Genomic DNA, 20,473 nt, shown 5'->3' on the forward strand with positions numbered 1-20,473 from the left:
GGGTGTGAGATACACCCCTTTGTGTCCGCCACGTTTTTATTATTTGGAAGGCACAAAATGTATCTCCTAAAATATGGAATTGTATATTAATTTTTTGTCACAAGTATTGCTCCTTAATGTAGCTTTATTTCTGCTTCGACATTTTTCCTCTATTTGTCCCCAAAAGACAAGCCGCGGCTCCCAAATGTGTTCATAGCTGAAGGACATATCAGAAAACTGAACTCCAGGGGGATGGAGTCCGAAAAAAGCCAATTTGAAAAATAATTCTTGGTTTACATTTTATTCTTATCTTGTTTCATCAAAAAAAAAATTCAATTATTGAAATCTTAAACAAAGCAACTGCAACCCATGTGGTCTTCCTTTTTTTTATTGATTTATTTCCCCAACAAGTCCTGCAGAAGACATAAATAAAAAGTTGCCTTATGGCCATTTTGAATCTTCCGCTCCCCAGCAATGACAACCTGTTTCCGAAACCACACACTCGTTCCCTATTCACTACTCACTACATGTGGGACATGGATTGAGTGAACTACGTAGTGCACTCAATTTTAAGTTAGTATTCGGACAACGGCGTCATTTACGGCGCACGTAAAGTGACGTCATGGTGTCGCATAATAATTACGAACCGGTAGCCGGGAAAAGTGGCCAGGTCCATTTAATTATTTTAACCCATGAGAAATACATTCAGCGGTCATTTCATGAAAATGCAATATTTTACATGATAATTAACTTTATATAATACAATAAAATATTAATGTCAATAATAATACAATAATAATTACTTATTACCTAAAATAATTAGTGTCCCTTGACATTTTCAAGCCAAGATGTAATGCCACATTCTCAAGTCATATTCCGCTGTAGTGAAAACATTTAATAAAGCAATTCTTTAATCAAAAAATGGATCCAGAGCTACTTTTCATCTTTGTAAATATTCTTTTACTGAGATTCTGATTCCGAAGAACAATTTTAAGTGAGGGGCGGGGGGATCAGTGAAGATTGATTGATTTTTTTACACATTTATGTTGTAATATTTTAAGATGATCATATTGGACCCCTACTGAAAAAAAAATCTCATTTCCAAAAAAAATCATATATCAAACGGTAAAGTAGAAATTACGATTTAAAAAAATGTATCCAATCAGCGTGATACCGTCACGTGATACCGTAACGGCTGATGGGATACATTTTCCGAGTTAGGGTGCTCAATTGTACACTACTTTTCGCAGTGCATTGTGGAATACATTGAGTGCAGTACATAGCGTACAGCGATGCTCACTAAAATTTCGGACACTATTTCAAAATGGCGTCCACACTATTGAGTGCACTACGTAGGGTATAGGGGGTGGTTTCGGAAACAGCAGGGGAGCTACAGGAGCCGAGGGAGGACTGAAGGGCCAACGTGCCAAAAAGATTCAGACGTCCCCTTTGACAGGAAATAAATGAATTGTTGCGATAAATTACACAAAATAATAAAAACGTAACAAAACAATACAATTATGAATGTCATTTAATAGAATCTATACAGAAAACAAAATACATTTGAACACTGTTGTACAACCCTTTGCAGCGGTTCCCCTTGGATAATATTTCTTTGATAAACATGGCTGAGTACAGAATTAGAGTTAAATTATATAAACAAACATTTTCCCTACGTACCAGGCTTTGAGAAAACGGATGGAGATACCGATGTTCATTGAGAATCCGAGGATCACTTGAATGTATGTTTACGTAGTGGAAAATCTCTACTCTCTGATTGGCTGGGCGCCCTTCAGCCGCCATCTTGTGTCTTTGGGAGCCACAAGCGACATCCGATAGTAACCCACACTAGTAGCCGCTAGATGACGTTCCCGTGCGCTCGGCAGTTTCCCAAACTGACCGCAGCTGGAAGCTATGAGCCGTCCATCCTCAGCGGGAGCCGGAGGTGGAGGACTCGGAACGGGGAAAGCAAGTGGAGGAAAGCACGGAGGAGGAAGTGGCGCTGCCGCGGCAGTGGCCGCCGCGGCCGCTGCAGCCGCTAGCGTTGGCTCTGTGGCTGGGTCGGTGTCAGCGGCGCCTTCCTCCGCCGTGTCCCTGACCACGGCTAGTCTGCCCGGCCAGACTCCCGAGCTCACGGCACTGTTCGAGTGCCCAGTATGCTTCGACTACGTCCTGCCACCAATTCTGCAGTGCCCGGGGGGTCACCTGATCTGCAACTCCTGCCACCAAAAGCTAAGCTGCTGCCGGACCTGCCGAGGCCCGCTCACACCGAGCATCCGGAACCTGGCCATGGAGAAAGTAGCCTCCACACTGCCGTTCCCTTGCAAGGTAAAACGCCAGAAGTGTCCACCTATCCCTCGCAACTTAAACTAACTTCACTTCCTGATCCTGAAACTGCTGAGGGGGAAGGGGGGGGTGCGTGCCGGTGGTCGCTGGTGACGTCACTGGAGCACCAAAACAAACCGTGCAGACAGCACCAGACTTCACAGAGAGATGGCTGATCGTACCCATCCCAAAGAAAATCCAAATCCGTTTACCTACAAGGTCTTTTGAAAGGACCAGTACTTGTGTCTGCTGTTCCGATTGTAGTAAGCACTAGGTCTGGATTTAACACCGTTGTTGTTGAGCTGAAGGACTGATTGATACGAAGCAACGCTCTCCTGTGGAGCCCCGGTTTGGTTTCCTGCTGGGTTCTGGCTGCAGGGCCAGCTGGGGCCCCGTCCTGCTTCGTGCTGTGACCCCTGTGGTCTCAGGCAGAGGTTGTGTTGTGTTTTCAACCTTTATTTTAGCATTTGAAAGAGAATTCCTTGAGATACATTTTTACTTCTCATTGTCTGCACATGTAACCAACATCTTCCATTTGCAGTCGCCTAAATTTGTCACCTGTATGACCTCTACACTGACCTTGCTCCTCCCACACCTGCTCAACTAAGGTGATTGTTGTATCAGGTGTACGTCTGTGTATCCATGCCAATATCACACCGAAACCTGCATGATTACAAACTCCAGCAAGTCAGGCAGTGTATTAACAAGAGAAAAACACCAAATACACCTCAACTCATATTAGTTGCGCTGTAGGTACTTTTGGTGGTCTGATGCAAGTAGGGGGTTTTATATTTGGTGCTGTTTTTTTTTGTTTTTTTTGGTGAAGATGATCTAAGGTGGCAGCAGATTAAACTTCTGCTGGTGTTCACTCCGGCTCTGCTTCTCTGTTAGCAGCATCGTGATATTTTTAGTTCTTTGGGAGGACATGGGAATGTGGCCGCCAGCTTTATTTATGATGTTGGATTAAAGAAATGTGAGAACACGCACACACACACACACACACACACGTGCGATTCTATTACAAGATTAGCAGGGTTATTTGAAGAACAGAAATATTTAAAAAAATTCTCAGCATCTGTCAACTAATTTTCTCACACACACGTGTATATGTAGGTAATGCATGTGTAAACTGCATGTGACATGTGTTTGTTAGTAGGGTGTAAAAAGACACGAAGAGGAGGGGAATGGTTCTCTGCTGATTGATAGTCCCTTTTTATTCCCTCTCTTTCTGCTTTCTTACTCCCCGCCCCCACCGTGCGCACGCGTGCGTGTGTGTGAGGTAGAGAGAGGGTTGCGGCGTCGGAGACTGGATGTATTTCTGGTGCTTGAAGAGACGGACAGCGTGTGTGGGGTGGGATTGAGCGCTGTTTAGTCCAAACGACGGCCACACAGTCGAGCGAGTGTATCGATGTCTGGTGGCTCCTCATTTCTGCTCTGAGTGTCTGTCCATTTTTACATTGACCACAGAAGAAAACTGTTGTTTTTCTCCTGCTGCCGTGGGGGAGAGAGTGAGGGAGCACGGGCAACTGAGGTTCAGCTGCATTTCTGCTGCGTCTGTGGCTGGTACGTGTGTGTGTGTGTGTGTGTGAGAGAGCGAGAGAATGAGAGACTGGTTGATTGATTATTAGCTCTTCTAACAAACCAGTAAGATGTTATTGGTAAGTTCAGGTTGACTCCTTGAATTGAGGGATATTTCAACTCCACTATATTACTCTTAGTTATTAGTAAAGTACTATTTGTTTCATAGATGTTAATAGTTGATTGACATCCCATTGTGTTTGTAATCATTTCTTTGTAAAGATCATTTCCTGCAGACTCGAAGGTAGTGCCACACTGTCCTCACTTCACGGCACTTAGTCTCTCTTTGAGTTTGCTGGCCTTCCGTGTGACTTTGAGGTTTAGTTTCAGACATCTGACTTTCACGTGTTTCTCTAGAAACCTGAGGCTCTTCAGTCAGCAGCCAGTTGTTTTAATCTGTCATTTGATCTGCCTGACGCTCCTCCATCTGTCTAAAAAGCTTTTGACTGGTCTCTGGCTATCTGGAGGCCAGAGCTGGGAGGAGAAGTGTTAACCTTTAACTACCAAAAGTGGATCCCTGAAGAGTTTATATAACTCAGGAACTCAGTAGTTTGATTATTTTTATAAAGGGTGTGAAACATTTAGGTAGCTTAGCTTTCTCTTGTGTTTTGATAGCTCTTAGGTGTCGCTTGGACTAATTAAAGTGTGTGTGCGTGTGTGTGCCCGCGCGTGTGCGTGCGTGTGCCCGCGCGTGTGCGTGCGTGTGCATGCTGAGACAGCCGTGTGTGTGCGATGCTGTGTCCAGCCTCCTGTCTGCCTCTGCTCCGGGAGCTGGCTCAGTGGCGTTGCCTGCTGGGCTGGCATCGCCAACACAGCGTCGGTTCTTCTAGCACTCCTGGGCTAAGCCCTAACACTGAACAGCTGCAGCAGGGGTCAGAGGTGAAAGGCAAGGCCAGCCGACCCGTTGGTCACACCAAACCGCTGTCGGGCAGCCAGGTGAGTCCTGGACTGAACGGAGCTTCGACCAAAGAACAACTTTTTTTTGTCAATGACTGAAAACATTATTATGGTAACAATGTGAAGAAGTGATTTGGGGTTGCAGTTTCGTCCTTCAGAGGAGGATTTGTTGGTTTATCTGTCTAAATGCATGTAGACTTTAATTTAATTTTGAAGCGCGGCTGGCAGTATGACCAAGCGACATGCACAACCAGCAAAACATTTTCTCATTCAAACTGCCAACATGTTGTCAAAGAAAGAATATGGGCTATTGGCGCCCCCTGGTGGGGGCGTGGTATAATATCAGTTCTGTGAATATGAGAGCGTTCATGGTTTTATTATTTAGTTTTCCTGTTTTAATAGTTGTATGATGAAATTTGACCCCTAAAGTCAATCTAAAGCTGAAAGGGTGCAAAGAGTGTGAAGCGGAAATTAATCTGGCATGCTTGTGGCTGTTCCTGGAGTACCTGAGAAAACACTTGGAGACACAGAAAGGTCTCAATCCTGGATTAAGTCCAAGAATCTGTGCATCACGAGGAACATAAATAAGCCCTGATGGCACTGTCTTCAGTGTTTCGGCCACTTTTCAGCAATGATGGAGGTCAGTCAGCCGCCTTTCAGGCTTTAATGGATTTGATTCAATCTTGAGCAAACTGAGCAGTCGGCAGATTTCCAGCCAGTAATAAAACACTCTGCTGAAGTGTCGCTCGGCTTGCACACGCGTGCACACAGACCTCTCAGCGTGATTGGTATCGATCGAGCTGTTGCAGGCTGAGGCTCTGCAGTGTTTCACTCACTGTGCTGCTCTTCAGTTCAGGTGTATCCAGCTCTTAGACACTGTTCGAATGTCTTCTCTTTTCTCCTCACTGCCCTTTATTAAAGGTGATGGCATCGGTGAGCTCAGACTTTACTGTTTGAATAATTGATTGACAGCTGGGGCTGCTTTACTCTTCATTTGCATCACCGATTCTCTTTCAGTTTTTCTCCATTTATTTGCCATTGTGTACATCATTGTTCTTTTCCTGCTCTCACCAAAAACCCAGACAAGGAGCTGCGGTTTGTTCTGAAGGTAAAACGGCTCCAGTCTAATTGGTTTGCAGCCTGCAGTTCTGACCTGCAGGTGATGAATATTTAATGAGATCAACACCGATGCCCCGGCGGCAGCAGCATCTGCCCGCCTTCACCGACACATGGTTGTGCCGGATGTGCTGGTTGTCAGTCCTGCCTGAGCAGGTGGGATTCTCGGTGGTCCAGTCTGGAATTCTGTCCCACTGACAGAATCTGGGTCAGCACCTTCTTTGAATAAAAAAAAATAAAAATAAAACCAACCTAGATCAACAGGTCACCATCCATTGTTCTTCAGTAGATAAGTAATTTGTACTGTCAGTTGTTGCCATGGTGACATCATTAACTAAGCTTGTGCTTAAAGGTTTGAAATTTCAGGCTGTCTACACTGACGCACCACAAAAAAAAAACCCTTTTTATGCTTGTTTTGATGTTTTGGCTCTTCTTGCCACCCTGCGGAAATGAAGAGGCCTGATCAACATCATCTCCGCTCATATTTATGGATGATTTGGCTCTGCAGAGAATTGCGCCTTCATGTTCAAACGGCATCAGTAACGCCGCCGCCTGCCTCTGTTCTCGTTGTCTCAGTGATTTCATAGCTCATTTGCCATATTCATCACCCCCCCCCAAAACGCCAAAATGGCTGCAGGCTATCTGTGGGTGCTGCGCTGCTGAAGATGAAAGAGGGATGAGAGGAGGGAGGAGGGGGAAAATCCCATCACTCTGACCTTCAGCGTGCTCATCTGAGGAGAAACCTGCAGCCGGGGCATTATAATCTGATCAGAATGGAAACACTGGTGTGTTATTTATACCACAGCTTCAACAGGTTGTTAACGCTCCACTCACCGCCAGACCAGAATAGTAACACGCACCTAGTTATATTTATTGCTGAATGTTTTACTTGTTGATGTGACATAATGCAAAATGATAAGAAGAACCTAGATTTTATGGGGTTTAATTCAGATTTATTTTGCATAAACCTCGGATTGGATTGATAGTCCCGACTGTCCTCCCTGCAGTACTCCTCAGCCGGCTGTCTGCTGAACCTTCATCACAGCGAGAAGCCCGACCATGAGGAGGTCTGTGAGTTCAGGCCGTACACATGCCCATGTCCCGGTGCCACCTGCAAATGGCATGGCTCGCTGGAGGCCGTCATGCCACACCTGATGCATGCACACAAGTCCATCACTACGCTGCAGGTCGGCACCAGAATTTCTCACATGGATGATCTGCAGTGCTGGAGTTGGCATGTTCTGCTGTCTCCGTATGGACTTGATTATATCACCTTTTCTGCTTTTGTCTCCTCTGCGCTCCGCCTCTCTTCACAGGGGGAGGACATCGTCTTCCTGGCGACGGACATCAGCCTGCCGGGTGCCGTGGACTGGGTTATGATGCAGTCCTGTTTCAACCACCACTTCATGCTGGTTTTAGAGAAGCAAGAAAAGTACGAGGGCCACCAGCAGTTCTTTGCTGTCGTGCTGCTCATCGGAACTCGCAAGCAGGCCGAGAACTTCGCCTACCGGCTAGAGCTCAACGGCAACCGGCGGCGACTCACTTGGGAGGCCACACCACGCTCCATCCATGACGGTGTGGCGGCCGCCATCATGAACAGTGACTGTCTGGTGTTTGACACCTCCATCGCACATCTGTTCGCAGACAACGGTAATTTGGGGATTAATGTGACCATCTCCATGTGCTGAGGATCAATAAGGACCCAGAAAACTGACACCACGGAGGAGATACAGCACAAACCAATTTAAACATTTGAGAATTCTCCAGGTTACCTGATGTGTGTTCTCAGAATTATGGGATTTGGCCTTGATGGAATCACCGATAACTTCACAATGTTGCACGCTGCAGCTATTCATAACTCAAAAGCCGTCGGGACAACCACAGCAACCAGGGAGGCTTGATCTGATCTTGAACTTGACTGCTTCGGTGTTCAGACCTCTGCTGGTGCTCAGTCCAGTTTAGATGGCTGCCGAGGCCCTGATGACACTGATGCTGCCTGGCTAACATTAGCTTTGTGCTCATCCGGACAATGTTCCTGCAGACCTGCTAACACCACTGAAGGTTTGTGAGATTTTTCAATGTTACTTTTGCTTGATTCGACCTGCAGTTGTGCTGGAGCTGAACCTGATCTTCAGGGAGCGAAACTCTCATCACATCAGCCATAACCTCCAGGTTCAGTCAGGATCTGCAGAAAATCTGGGCAGAACAAACCTCTCAGGAAAGCTGTGAACCAATAACAACTAACTTCCTACGCTGGCGGGGTGAAACCTTTTAAGTCAAGCAGAAGGTTGCTGGTTGCAATAGAAGCAGCAAACTTTTCTGTGGGCTGATCTCATGCAGGTTGGAGGTCGATGACAGAGGCTAGTTCATCCACAATCCTGTAATCTCAGCAGCAATGTGGAGGAATCCTCCAATCGCTATTTCTGCAGCGCATCTAGCTGCCAACGCCTTATTTTTTTACCGCCGAGTCCTCCCGTTGGGATCCGTGTTGCCGACTCACTTCAGACCTGCAGGGAAACACATGAACCGACACTCGGGAGTTTGAAATACTGACAGCTTGTTTGAATTAGGACATTATCGTGTTTTATTCTGCCACTAGTGTGTGGCATTGTGGGTAAAATGAGTAAACTTGTCACATTCCTTGTCTTGAAACTTTTGTAGCGACTCAGCCAGATACCTCTGACCACAGTCTGTAACTGTCTCATAGACCTCAGTAGTGCCTCCTCCACGGTGGATAAAGACTCACCCAGTCGGGACGGGTTTGTGCCATTCGTGAAAGAGGAATGGAAAATATGTTTTTCATGCAGTTTCGTTTTTGTGGCAAATTCCAAGAATCTGTCTTTTTTTAAATATCTTGATGTAAGAACCATTTTCCTTCAGAATTTTGAGGAAACAAAGATCTTATTATTCAGGGTACAGACTCAAACTTCTGAAGGGAAAAAAAACAATCTTATGAGGCTCTAATCTCCCTCCATAAAATATATTGGCCTTTATACAAGAAACAAATACCAGTAGTATATTTCTTTTACAAAATATACATTATAAAATAGTAATTCATAAAATATTGTTTTTTTCTGTTATTGTTCAGAAAAAACAGCCAATGACGTAAGGCTGGATGTGTTATTTGCAATAGAAAACAGATGTCAACTAACATTTTAAATAAAATGGTTCATTCATATATATTAACGTTAGATTGGGGTGTTGAAATTAGAAAAATAAAATAACCAAGCAGAATACTTGCAGATGAAATGCTGCACTCTGATTATCACTTCCACTTTACAACCCACTATTTCTGAATTATTGAAAATACTGTAAATGAAGAATATTTTCTGAAACTGAGCATTTACTCTGTGTGTCTTGTTTGCATTTGTTCTGTAAAGACATTTTTCAAAATATTTTCTAAGATGGTTCTGCTGTTTGTTCTGATTCTTCTGTAGTTTGAGGAAATCTCACATCTGTATAAATACAAAAATAATAAAAGTAACATCACAAAGAAACTATTTTCCCAAAAGCTCTAAATGATGAGTAGAGCTAAAGAGATGACTCCAATTTTGGTTTAACACAGTAGCAAAGAAACATGATCCAGATGTTTAGGGCATATTACCGGTATATAGGTTAGGAATTTCTTCTAAATCGAAATCTTCTGAATGTAACTTTTAAGTTGGTTTTAAAATACAAATTTTAATCTGTTCTCTACCTGCCCAGTTGACATGGTTTTGGAGGGATTTTTTTTGGAAGTTGCCTTTATTAAATCTAGTTTCTAAAACATATTGAAAAATTATTCCAATATAAGTTATCAGCCAAACGGGTCTCTCACTCAGGTAACCCCAGGGAATATTTCCATTTGCAGTAATGACATTCAAGATTGTCCAACATTTTTATCCTTGACATACAATATGGCTCCATTTTGAAGCTAATGTTAGCTTCATATGCTAGCTAAGAGGAAGTCAGGCATCGCTACATAGCTTTCAGGTGTAAAATTCACATTTTAACAGTTACGTCATAACAGAACTACAGAATTAACATTTACACCTGCTTTTATCCTCAAGTTAAAGGACGACTGAAAAAGATGTTTAAATTCAGCACATTTGTATTTCTTGTTCTGCTCCCGGTCTGTCATTGCTAAAATAAAATTTCTGATTTTTTTCTTGCCATAAGATGTCGCTGTCAAATTTATCTGTCTTAAAATAAATGCAGATTCTAAGAAGGTATTGTCTGATTGTAGCTGGTCATTTTGGCATGGTAAAGGGATGCTTTTAGATAATCAGATTAGTCATTAGACAAATGCACACCCTTTGGTATTTTCATAAATTAAATAAAAATGTAGCCACCAACATTTCTGAAATGGCTATTGATTGAAAACTTTTTAAAGTTGTATACTTTGCCCATTTTCACATTTCTAGTTACACTGTTGGCCACTAGGTGGACAGGCACCATGGACATAACATTTTTGTACAAAGACAATTAATACTACAGTGACACACCGAGTTTCATGGACTTGAGTGCAAATATATAAGAGGCAGCAGCTCTAGAAATGGAGCCGACTATCTGATGGTGCCTAAACCTGAACCAGATTAAATCTCAGAGGACCAAAGAGGACCATTTTAAATAAGTCCGTTAAAGTCAAAAACCATTACAGAATAAAACATTGCATTTATTTTATCTAACAGTATAGAAAATTATATATGACTACTGATCGCTGAATAATTTCATTCAGAAAACAGGCTTGTGAAAACTAAAGAAACCAATGCAAGAAAGTTTTAATAGATATTTGCATCCAACTAATCTGTGTATGCTCTATAGGTGCAGTTCTATTTTCATCTTTCCTACTTTTCTCTGTACCTGTCTGTTTCTCTTCCTCTGTCTCCCTCTCGCCTCTTGTCTTTGTCTCTGTTCCTCTCTCTGTCTCCCTCTCGACTCCTGTCAATGTCTCTCTCTCTCTCTCCCTCTCGTCTCCTGTCGATTTCTCCGTCCCCTTCCCGTCTCATATCTCCCTCTCTTCTGTTGATGTTTCTGTCCCTCTCTCTCTCTCTGTCTGCCTCTCTTCTCCTGTCGATGTCTCTGTCTGTCTGCCTTCTCTGCTCTGTCTCCTTCCCCTGGTTCTTCCTCCTGTCTTCTCGCTCATCCTGTAATCTTTCATTTGCTTTTGCTCTCTGTCCATTGGACTGTCCCCCTGACGACAGCGCCGCCTTGTGATGGTATTTATCATATGCAGCGTCCTCTTTCTCCTCTTTAACTCTGACAGCAGGAGCACAATTAGCAGGCGAAGAGAAGCGTGCTGACCGGCCTTCTCTAGTTGTCTCCTTCTTGGCCCGCTTCTTTTCCTTCTTCTCTTTCTTCTTTTTCTTCTTTTCTTTTTTGTCTAAGGTTGAAAGAGTTTTGCTTATTTTTCTAGCTCAGTGGGTTTGGATTTTTGAGAGCAGCAGCCACTTTGCAAGCATGATTGTGTGATGTCAACACAAATCTCATACAGAACATCTGAAAGGTTGATTTGCCACAATGTTTTTGTCAAAAATCCTCACATAAAACACTGTAATGAAACAACCAAGAACTGATAAGGACTGACAGACTGTACTACTAAGCCCAAAAGGGTCTCAACAGGAGTTATTTTGGATCTATTTACAATAAAGGACAGATGAATTATGACATCATCGACCTTGGACATAAAAGAGACCTCACCTTTTTTAAGCTTTTTTGCAGGAACGGGATTCTGCTCATTTTCCTCAGAGGAGGAGGAGGAGGGTGCTGGGGCACTGGGAGCGCAGCCCTCCTCCCTCAGTATCTTGGTCACATCATCAATATCCTCTGAGTCTTTGGGAGGGCGGTAGTCTTTGACGTGGTCCACGCGAATAGTCCGACCCTTAATCTGATTAACACAGTGTGTCAGTTTAACTGTTTTTGAGACAATGATTTCAAATGCATTTCTGTCAATAGGTTAAATGTGCACTTAAAAAAAGAAAGTAGTGACAATGTGTGACTCACTGATCACCACTTAAGCCTTTGATTTCTATTAGTAATCTAGAAATTATATATTACATGTTGATTTGAGAAACTGAACTACCTTGATGCCATTAAAGTTGTCCACAGCCAAGATGGTGCTTCTCTGGTCTTCATAGCAAAGAAAACAGAAGCCTTTGGACTTTCCTGTCTTCTTGTCCCGCACTAGGTTGATATTTACAATCTCACCATACCTGAAACATAAAGTAGACCAGTGAGTTGTCACTAATTGGCCTCGGGTTTGTAGCAACTATGAACCGTCCAGTTAACATACTGGGAGAAGACGCAGATGATGTCGCCTTCAGATAGCTCGTAAGGAAATCCTCCTGCAGTAAACAGCAAAACAACCATCAGTGTTGTGATGAGTTACAGTGGATGAAGGACAGCACCTCTGATTTGAGAATACATTGTGAATTTACCAATGAATACCCAGGCGCTGTCCTTGTACTCGGAGTGCCAGGAAACAGTCTCTTTCACCCCCAGATCAGCTTCGCGCTCATTCAGTTGGTTGATCAACTTCACTTTTGTGAGTGGACTGTTAACAAGAGCAGAAAAGGTACATAAGGACGTTTAGGGACAAACAACCAGTAAATTATCCCAGTAAAGTTCGCCGAATATTTCTGAGCATTCCATTAAGAAATATGATCATCATCAAGTATTTAATTCAAACCAAGCTTTGAAATATCTTAAGAGACCTAGCACATATTGAGCAAGGTGGATTCACATGTGAGCTTAAGAGTTCAAACGAGAAAACAAAGAAAACACTCGTCCTTCACAGAATCAGACATAGGCGTAATGAAACGAATCAATAAAGCACTGGTATATTTAGTCACTAAAATGTCGTTTAAAAGCTAACATTTTCCAACTAAGACTAACTAATACGGTTAAATATGGTTTGATATCACGATGTTTACTTACTTCATTGTGGACTACACGGAAGTAGTTTCGATGCTCTGATGAGGCAGAAATGTAGTTTCCGTGCGTGTGTCTACCTCTAGTGCCCCCTGGTGAGAGGCGTCGTTTACTGCAGGATATGGCGTGTGCGACTAAATGCCTAAAATGTGCCATTCATTCGACAGACCAATTTTATATTTTTAAAACACAAATTTAAGTTTGAGTGAAGCATAGTTTTTTAGATATAATTTTGCTTTACATCGCGATTGGAACTGCGTGTAATCTACCATCCAGTTCAGTAGGTGTCGCTGTAAAGGGAACATCGACTCACCCGGTTTGTAAATAATACAGGATCATAAATGCATTTTGGTTTCTTTTCAATGTATAGAAATCCTAAAACACGGCCACGTTATTTTTACCATGTTAAAACTACGCCGGTTATAGTTAAATTGGATGTAGTCTCCGGCGTTGATTCAGGACAGCGCAGTGTTGTAATGAAAATGCTGTACTGTCAGTGCAGTTAGTCAGCAGCTAGCGTGAGCAACTAGTTATATGATAGTTTTTAAGCCCTAGTCTCACCGGAGTCTTCGATAAGGTAAATCAGCACGTAAACATTATCAAATCTAAGCAGCAAATATTTTCATTGTCGTAACTGTAAACATGTGGAGCATACGACAATTATAATGAGCATGTAATAATTAATGCCTGTCTGCAGGATGATCTCTCAGATCTTCATCTTGTCCTCAAAGGGAGACCACCTTATTTACAAAGACTGTATCCTTGGTTCTCTCATTATTGTAGGTTTGTGTATATGGCCCACTGTTGCACTGAATCATATACAGTGTTGTTTTTTAAAGTAAAAATAAAGGTAATTTCTGCGCTTGCTAGATTCCTTAAACTTTCTGGTTAGTAACTGACCGTTAATGGAACCTTTAAATATTCACTCGCATATGTTGAACAGGATTTGATTCCACTTTGACTTTGTCACTTACAATGAGCTTTCGTTAAGCATTTTACAGCCAGAGGTTGCATTCTGCAAACAGACCACTAGATGCCACTAGATGTCTACAATTGGAAGCAAAGACAATACATCATTTGTTCTTAACCCTGGGGTCAGTTCGAGGAGATGTGGGAAGTGATGTCCAAAACATTTTTTATGAAAAGGTCATAGCACTGACAGGAGACCAGCCTCCGATCGTCATGGTAATGCCATCCTTTACTCATTTAACTGTGCATGTGAGGGCACACAGTTTGTAGATTCCCAACTATAATCAGCTGATTTTTGTTTCTTCCCCCCTCCACCAGAGTCACAAAGGCATCTATTTTATCCACATCAGACAGGGAGGACTTTACTGGGTTGCTACGACTACCACTCCTGACTCCTCCCCCTTCGCTGTCATTGAGTTTCTCAACAGGTATGTTTCAGTTTTTTACAATCTAATTTTGCAGTAACAATAACTACAACTGACAGCGCAGCGCAGCTTGTCCATGGGCAGAATCTTCTGATCACATTTCTCTGCCAACATGACAATCATCCTTTTTTAATTTGGTTTTTTTGGTTTTTTCTTCTTGTTTGTTGAGGGTATTGACTTTACCTCACATGACTCCTCTATGATCTCATAATTTTACGCCCTAAGGTGGAAAAGTGCACAAATTCAATGTCTGTGTGTGTGTGTGTGTGTGTGTGTGTGTGTGTGTGTGTGTGTGTGTGTGTGTGTGTGCACGCGTGCGCATGTCAGGTTTGCAGCATTGCTTAAAGATTACTGTGGCAGTTTGTCGGAGAAAACTGTGCAGTTGAACTTTGCACTGATCTACGAACTCTTGGATGAGGTGGTGGTGAGTCCCTCTGAACGCATCTCAACAACATCAACGCGTCACCATGACAACATCCTCCAGTCTGACAGAGGAGGTGGGGTTATTCACAGCAGAAATATTGAATCACGTGGGCCTCAACTGTCTTGTTTTGTGTTTGTCAGGACTATGGCTACATCCAGACAACCTCCTCTGATGTCCTGAAGAACTTTATCCAGACTGAAGCCATCTCCTCCAGACCATTTAGCCTCTTTGACCTTAGTAATGTGGGCCTGGTATGATCCATATGCCTCATTCATCCTGTCCCCCCTGTGTCATAGGACCACCTCTACAACAACTGATAAACTGCTCACCCCCCCATAACTTCAGCACCAGCTCTTAGACTTTCCTCACTTTATTTAGCTTTTGTTCATTGTGAGAAATTTGAAAGTGTGTATTTTTCAGTTTGGGGCGGAGACACAACAAAGTAAAGTGGCGCCAAGTTCTGCAGCCACCAGACCGATCCAGTGCAGCAGAGAGCAGGTATGGAGGAGCAGAGAAAGCGTTTCCTCTAAAGCTGCGGGGATCAAGCAGCAGTCAACGTCTCTGTGGTTATGAAAATTCAAGAAAAACTAAACTTCAACTTCCTTTTTGCAACTGAAATTGATAATGCAGTGTAACCCATTTGAAATTGGAATTATTTTAAGTCTGATGCACTACGCCAACATCTAGCATGAGAACCTGATTAAAACTGTGTATTAAAACAAGTGAGGAGAAAAAGTTTTAATATAAAGTATGTTTCTGACCTAATGATAATATCTGCATGCATTACAAGCAGGTTCCAAGGGTTTGTGGGTCTTAACACCAGCATTTTGCATTTTTCCAGGGAGGAAAGAGTGAGATATTTGTGGACGTGATTGAGAGGTTGTCGGTTGTCATTGGCTCCAACGTAAGTGTTCGTCGTACAAGGAGCAGCATTTTTGATCAATATAAAAATATCATCCGTCTCACCTGCTGGACAAATGCTGCAGGGAGTTCTGATGAAGGCCGACGTTGAAGGCGAGGTCCGAGTCAAGTGCTACATGCCCAGCTGTTCTGGTGAGTCCACACAATTAGACCCTCCCTTCATTAACATAACATTAATTTATCTACTTTTTACACTTTAAGATTTTGAATTTTTTTTAAAACTGATTTAAAAAATAAACATAACTCGGTATCATCAAACCTTTTCAAACAATCTTAGAGTTAAATAAATGGTACTGGTCCAAGCAAACATCCTGGTGGGACCCCAGGATTTTGGTATATGTGAGAAATTCTTTATTAATCTAACAGTCTATAAACTAGTTATTAATATACCTTCATATCAGATGAGTGATTTATTGAATCTTTTCAAAACAGAAATCAGAATTGGAATGAATGAAGAATTCAGCATCGGCAAGGCACAACTCAGAGGTAACACGCAGGCATACTCACACACTTCCTGTTTCTACAAACATCTTATCTTATCTTATCTGTCTGTGTCAGAAAAAAATCCTCTGCATTTGAGGTCACATGAATTCATAATAGGAAAACAGGAAAACAAACCCGGTTCTGAAATAAAGAAGCTTAACTCAGTGTGAACCAATCAGCTAATCTGGAACTCAAAAAAAGTTGGCCAAATTCTTTTCAGTCAGAACTTGGTGACCTTTACGTATATGATGACTTTAGATAAAATCAAACAGAAATTTGAATACTGGCTTTTCCAGCAGCTCAGATATGGAACGTAACATTTTATCTAATTTTTGTGCTGCAACACTGATCAGAACCATGAATGTTTGAACATGAATCAACATGATCCGAACTGATGGTTCTTTTTGTAGTTCCTCAGGTTTCTAGTTTACATCTGGAAAGCGAATGGGGGAGGAACCTGCTCTTACTGCTGTCGGGCACTAGGGGGCAATAGAGAGCCTTTACATGTGCTGTATGATTTTTTCCTAAGGTTATGGAGCAGCTGTGCACGTGGACGAGTGCAGCTTCCACCAATCGGTCCGACTGGATGAATTTGACAGTAACCGGATCCTCCGGCTCTGTCCAAGTCAGGGAGAGGTGAACTTGTCATACAACATTATAACATATAGCCATACAACATAAACACAGGCGTTGAAGAACCGTGTAGTCATACAAACAAGTTCCTCAGGAACAAAGAAGTCATGATCCAGAGTTGAAATATTGGTTTTTATTCTTTCCACTTCTGAAACTCGTCGATCTGGACCGAGAACTGGTGTCCAGTGATGAGCAGAGGTTTCCAGAGGGGTCCATTAATGAGCCGAGAAGGAATAAAGATGAGCCAAAGACCAACATGAACACAGTGTTGTGTATTCACTGCCAAGCATCGTCGAGTCTCTCACATGGTTGTGGAAGAATTTGATCTGCTTAGTGTTGCACAATTGTTTTGCTTCAGCCTTGTGGACGGCCTGTTTAGCCTCTCCAGAGACATTTTCACAGTTGGCATAAGTTTATGCTATATGGCTCAAATGTGTTTATTTCTCTGATTAAACTGGGATGTGTGTATGAAAAACGTAAGCATTTGAAGGAAACGGTTCAAGATTTCTGAAGCAGGATGAGCCGACAGTCCCAGGAACACTTATTACATTTATCTGGGTAAAAAGACCTGCTAATCTGAGTGCTTTTGTTTTCACTCCACGTAACATTTCTGAAAATAGATCAAATTAGGCTGTTGGGGGGGTCTGAGTGGAGGGGTTCCTAAACACCCGTCAAACAGAGGACACCTTCAGAGCCCCCCCTCCCCCCATCTGAAGCCTCAAATGTTTCAGCAACTGGCTTGTTTTCACCAATCAGCACCTCAAGGAAACGTTCTCACGCACGCGGACACACACACACATATACACGCACGCATGCGCGCGCACACGCATATATTTATATGCGTACATATAACTATAGATTTGATCTTATCATCAGACAGCTTCAGTGCTTTGACATCAATGACAGGTTTTATTTCTCTTCCTCATCTTCATCTCATGTTGCAGCAAACTGTGATGCAGTATCAGCTGAGTGACAACCTGCCGTCTGTTCCACCGTTCCGCCTGTTCCCAACCATCGAGAGGGATAATGGAGGAAGGTCAGACTCCAACCAGCCTGCACAGAGCCCAGTACCAGAATCCAGTACTGGGCCCAGTACCAGAGCCTAGTGGCCCCTGGATCTAGGGTTAAATAACAAGAGCCCAGTAGCAGAACTCAGTCCAGTACCAGAGCCCAATAACAGCATGTTTCTGGATAGTTCTGTTTAAAGAACATTCAACCTTCTTGGATGAGTTATTCTGCTGTACTGAGGTCAGAGGTCAGTGGTGTTTTTCTCCTCTGCAGGCTGCTGATGTATCTGAAACTTCGCTGTGACCTTCCACCTAAAAGGTTAGTCCTGATTTCACATGTGCACACATCAAATTATTAAACATCTGTTGCTCTGATATCCAGAACCTCATCATTGATAGAACAGTGATTATTTAGAGTGTTTTTAATGTTAAAATGTATTCAGCACTTTGTTTCACCAAAAGGTAAAAAATAGCGTGAAATTCCATCATAATGTAAATGTGCACTCCTTTAATCACAGAAGAGACTTTTAATCTGTAAACTAGTGCTGCTATATGCTGCCAGCAGGTCAGCGTGTGCTCAGTCAGGCAATGCTGTTAAACATATTGAGGATTTGATGGTGTTGATGTGGTGATTGCTGTTGCAGTGCTGCCATCTTCGTCTGTGCCACCATCCCTGTTCCCAAAGGCTCCCTGAGGTAAGGCGCTTTCATTCAAATGGGATGTTTGCTATGGAAATCAGTCATCACGTGGAAGCCCAGAGCATCAGTGCCAAATCGCCTAGTCCCGTCTCATTTGACTGTGACTCCAGTCTCTACAATTGAGTTTGACTCAACCAAAAGCAAAGACTTAGAACAGAGAGGAAGAGCTGGTCGCCTTCAGGAGGAAGACCTGCTTTAAATGGGTAACAACATTAACAAATTAGGAACCAGAAGAAGGGGATCTTCATTTGGTATTTAAAGTTTTGGACATGTAAATCAGGGATTGGTGGAGGGTCAGCTGCCGGAGTTTTAATTGAGTTAGTTAATTTAATGAAGCCATGACCAGTTTTCCACATGACCAGCTTTCACTGAAATTGACTCTTTGGACACACAAGAATCTGGGTTGCCTCTTGAAAGAATAGAATTAAACCTGCTTCCCGTGTGATAGTTTCTATTGTGGATCCATGTTCATGGGTCAGTGTCTCCAGCCTGCAGAGGTATCAGCTAACCTGTTCACCGTCTCACCTTTAGTTTGTCACAGGAACTCAGCAGCCCTGATCAGAGCGCAGAGCTGAAGCTGCAGAGCAGATCCATCCAGTGGCAGATCCCCCGATTCCCCGGAGGGACGCAGCTGTCGGCCCTGTTCAAGGTGACCACACACAGCAAGGACAGTGTAGTTAGTTCTCCTTCAGGGCGCTAACTGGGATCTGGGTTGCTTCTTTACGTCAGCCACACAAGGAAGCATAGGAAAGATAAACGCTCCATCTCTCAGAGCCCTTCAGGTCCCAGTTCACTGCCTCAAGGCGGCAGGTTCAAAGTAAAAAGAATGAGTTAAAAGAATGTGTTTTAAAGGGAACTGCAGTTAGTAAGCCCTAAGTATTTAGAGTAATAGCTCACTAAAGAAGATTTCCATTTGACACTCGTTCATCAACACTCACACTGACACCAACAATTGTTGAGGATCTGCACATTAAAGTCTTTCATCCCTTATATTTATGAACATCTTCAGCTCATAACTGGCTGCATCCTGTTTTAGCTGGAGGTCCCCGGCCTCAGCTCGGCCTCCATGCTGGAAGTCGGCCCCTTTGTTCTGAGCTTCGAGTTGCCCAAAGTCACCATCACAGGTCTGCAAATCCGCTTCCTTCGCATCTCACCCGTTCAGCCCAGCCCGTCACAGCGCTGGGTCCGCTACACTACGCTGTCCGACTCCTACGCCATCCGACTCTGACCCACCGATGGATGCTGCAGCAGCAGCAGCAGCAGGACATGATGTAAATGCTCTTTAAAAGTTAAATGTACAGTTTGGAGGATCCAGTCATGATAAATAAATGTTAGTGTTTATTTATCTATTTAAGATGTTGCACATGCAAACAGCTCAAATGTCACATGTGCCTTCTTAAACACACACCTTGTCTGTAAATAAAGACACGTTCATCTGTTTGACGTGGCCCATTCGGGCCCCAGCATCGCATCAAAAGCAGAAACTTCGTCAATGCTGCTGAGAATTTTCTAGTTTTGCTGATTTAATGTTACATTTCTGAGAAGCAGAAGCGTTTCACTTCTCTGTGGAAGCTGTGCATAACACAGCAGTTATTTTTTTCAGTTTTTATAAAAGGATGCATTTGTTGATTAACATAGTAGCAGAAGAGAAACTACAAGCTAAAGTAATTACAACCAGCATCAAAGTAATGACCAGTGATCAGAATTAGGGATTATCTGATCAGACAGATGGGTATTCATCCTTTTATAATTATTTGGTGTTGAATTAATTACAAAAAACAGGGCTTTGGAGAAAACTAACATGAGTGATTGTTTGAGTTGTTTTAGGTTTTTAATAAGGTTCCTCTTCAATATCTATTATGGAGGAACCTTTGACACGTTTATAGGTCTGCTGGTACCTGAGATAATCAAATGGATTAAATTATGAAGCAGTTATGCCAAGACACTGAAAGCCAAGGTAGAAACCTGTTGGACAAGTTCTTTAGCATATTTGAACACCGTAAACCTCCCTGTCCGATGTGTTTAATGTGGTAATAACGCAGTTCCTGAATATTAAAGTACAGAAATAAGGAAATGAGACGAATGTTCATGATTAAAATAAGCGAGTAA

The 20,473-nt window shown here is 42.8% G+C and overlaps 3 protein-coding genes across 3 annotated transcripts; 2 read left to right on the plus strand and 1 right to left on the minus strand.

Annotated features, from left to right (window-relative positions):
* The first annotated feature begins 1,763 nt into the window (after positions 1 to 1,763).
* On the plus strand, positions 1,764 to 10,050 carry siah2l (seven in absentia homolog 2 (Drosophila)-like). Its single transcript, XM_003978256.3, has 3 exons — positions 1,764 to 2,307; positions 6,903 to 7,082; positions 7,212 to 10,050. Exons 1-3 carry the CDS (start codon positions 1,894 to 1,896, stop codon positions 7,581 to 7,583), a joined length of 966 nt encoding a protein of 321 aa, XP_003978305.2. The 5' UTR covers positions 1,764 to 1,893; the 3' UTR covers positions 7,584 to 10,050.
* Positions 10,051 to 10,528: 478 nt separating this feature from the next.
* rbmx2 (RNA binding motif protein X-linked 2) lies at positions 10,529 to 12,926 on the minus strand. Its single transcript, XM_003978259.3, has 6 exons — positions 12,811 to 12,926; positions 12,312 to 12,427; positions 12,167 to 12,218; positions 11,957 to 12,086; positions 11,575 to 11,761; positions 10,529 to 11,257 (listed from the first exon to the last, which is right to left on the minus strand). The coding sequence occupies exons 1-6, from the start codon at positions 12,813 to 12,815 to the stop codon at positions 10,722 to 10,724; spliced, it is 1,026 nt and encodes a 341-aa protein (XP_003978308.2). The 5' UTR covers positions 12,816 to 12,926; the 3' UTR covers positions 10,529 to 10,721.
* A 140-nt stretch (positions 12,927 to 13,066) lies between these two features.
* ap4m1 (adaptor related protein complex 4 subunit mu 1) lies at positions 13,067 to 20,441 on the plus strand. The gene is made up of 16 exons (XM_003978255.3): positions 13,067 to 13,381; positions 13,502 to 13,560; positions 13,904 to 13,989; positions 14,092 to 14,201; positions 14,526 to 14,622; positions 14,763 to 14,873; positions 15,043 to 15,120; positions 15,464 to 15,526; positions 15,609 to 15,675; positions 15,976 to 16,029; positions 16,556 to 16,662; positions 17,604 to 17,695; positions 17,941 to 17,985; positions 18,311 to 18,361; positions 18,896 to 19,013; positions 19,401 to 20,441. The coding sequence occupies exons 2-16, from the start codon at positions 13,503 to 13,505 to the stop codon at positions 19,590 to 19,592; spliced, it is 1,329 nt and encodes a 442-aa protein (XP_003978304.1). The 5' UTR covers positions 13,067 to 13,381; position 13,502; the 3' UTR covers positions 19,593 to 20,441.
* Positions 20,442 to 20,473: the final 32 nt, after the last annotated feature.

The sequence above is a fragment of the Takifugu rubripes genome, chromosome 15, assembly GCF_901000725.2.
Source record: "Takifugu rubripes chromosome 15, fTakRub1.2, whole genome shotgun sequence".
NCBI lineage: Eukaryota > Metazoa > Chordata > Actinopteri > Tetraodontiformes > Tetraodontidae > Takifugu > Takifugu rubripes.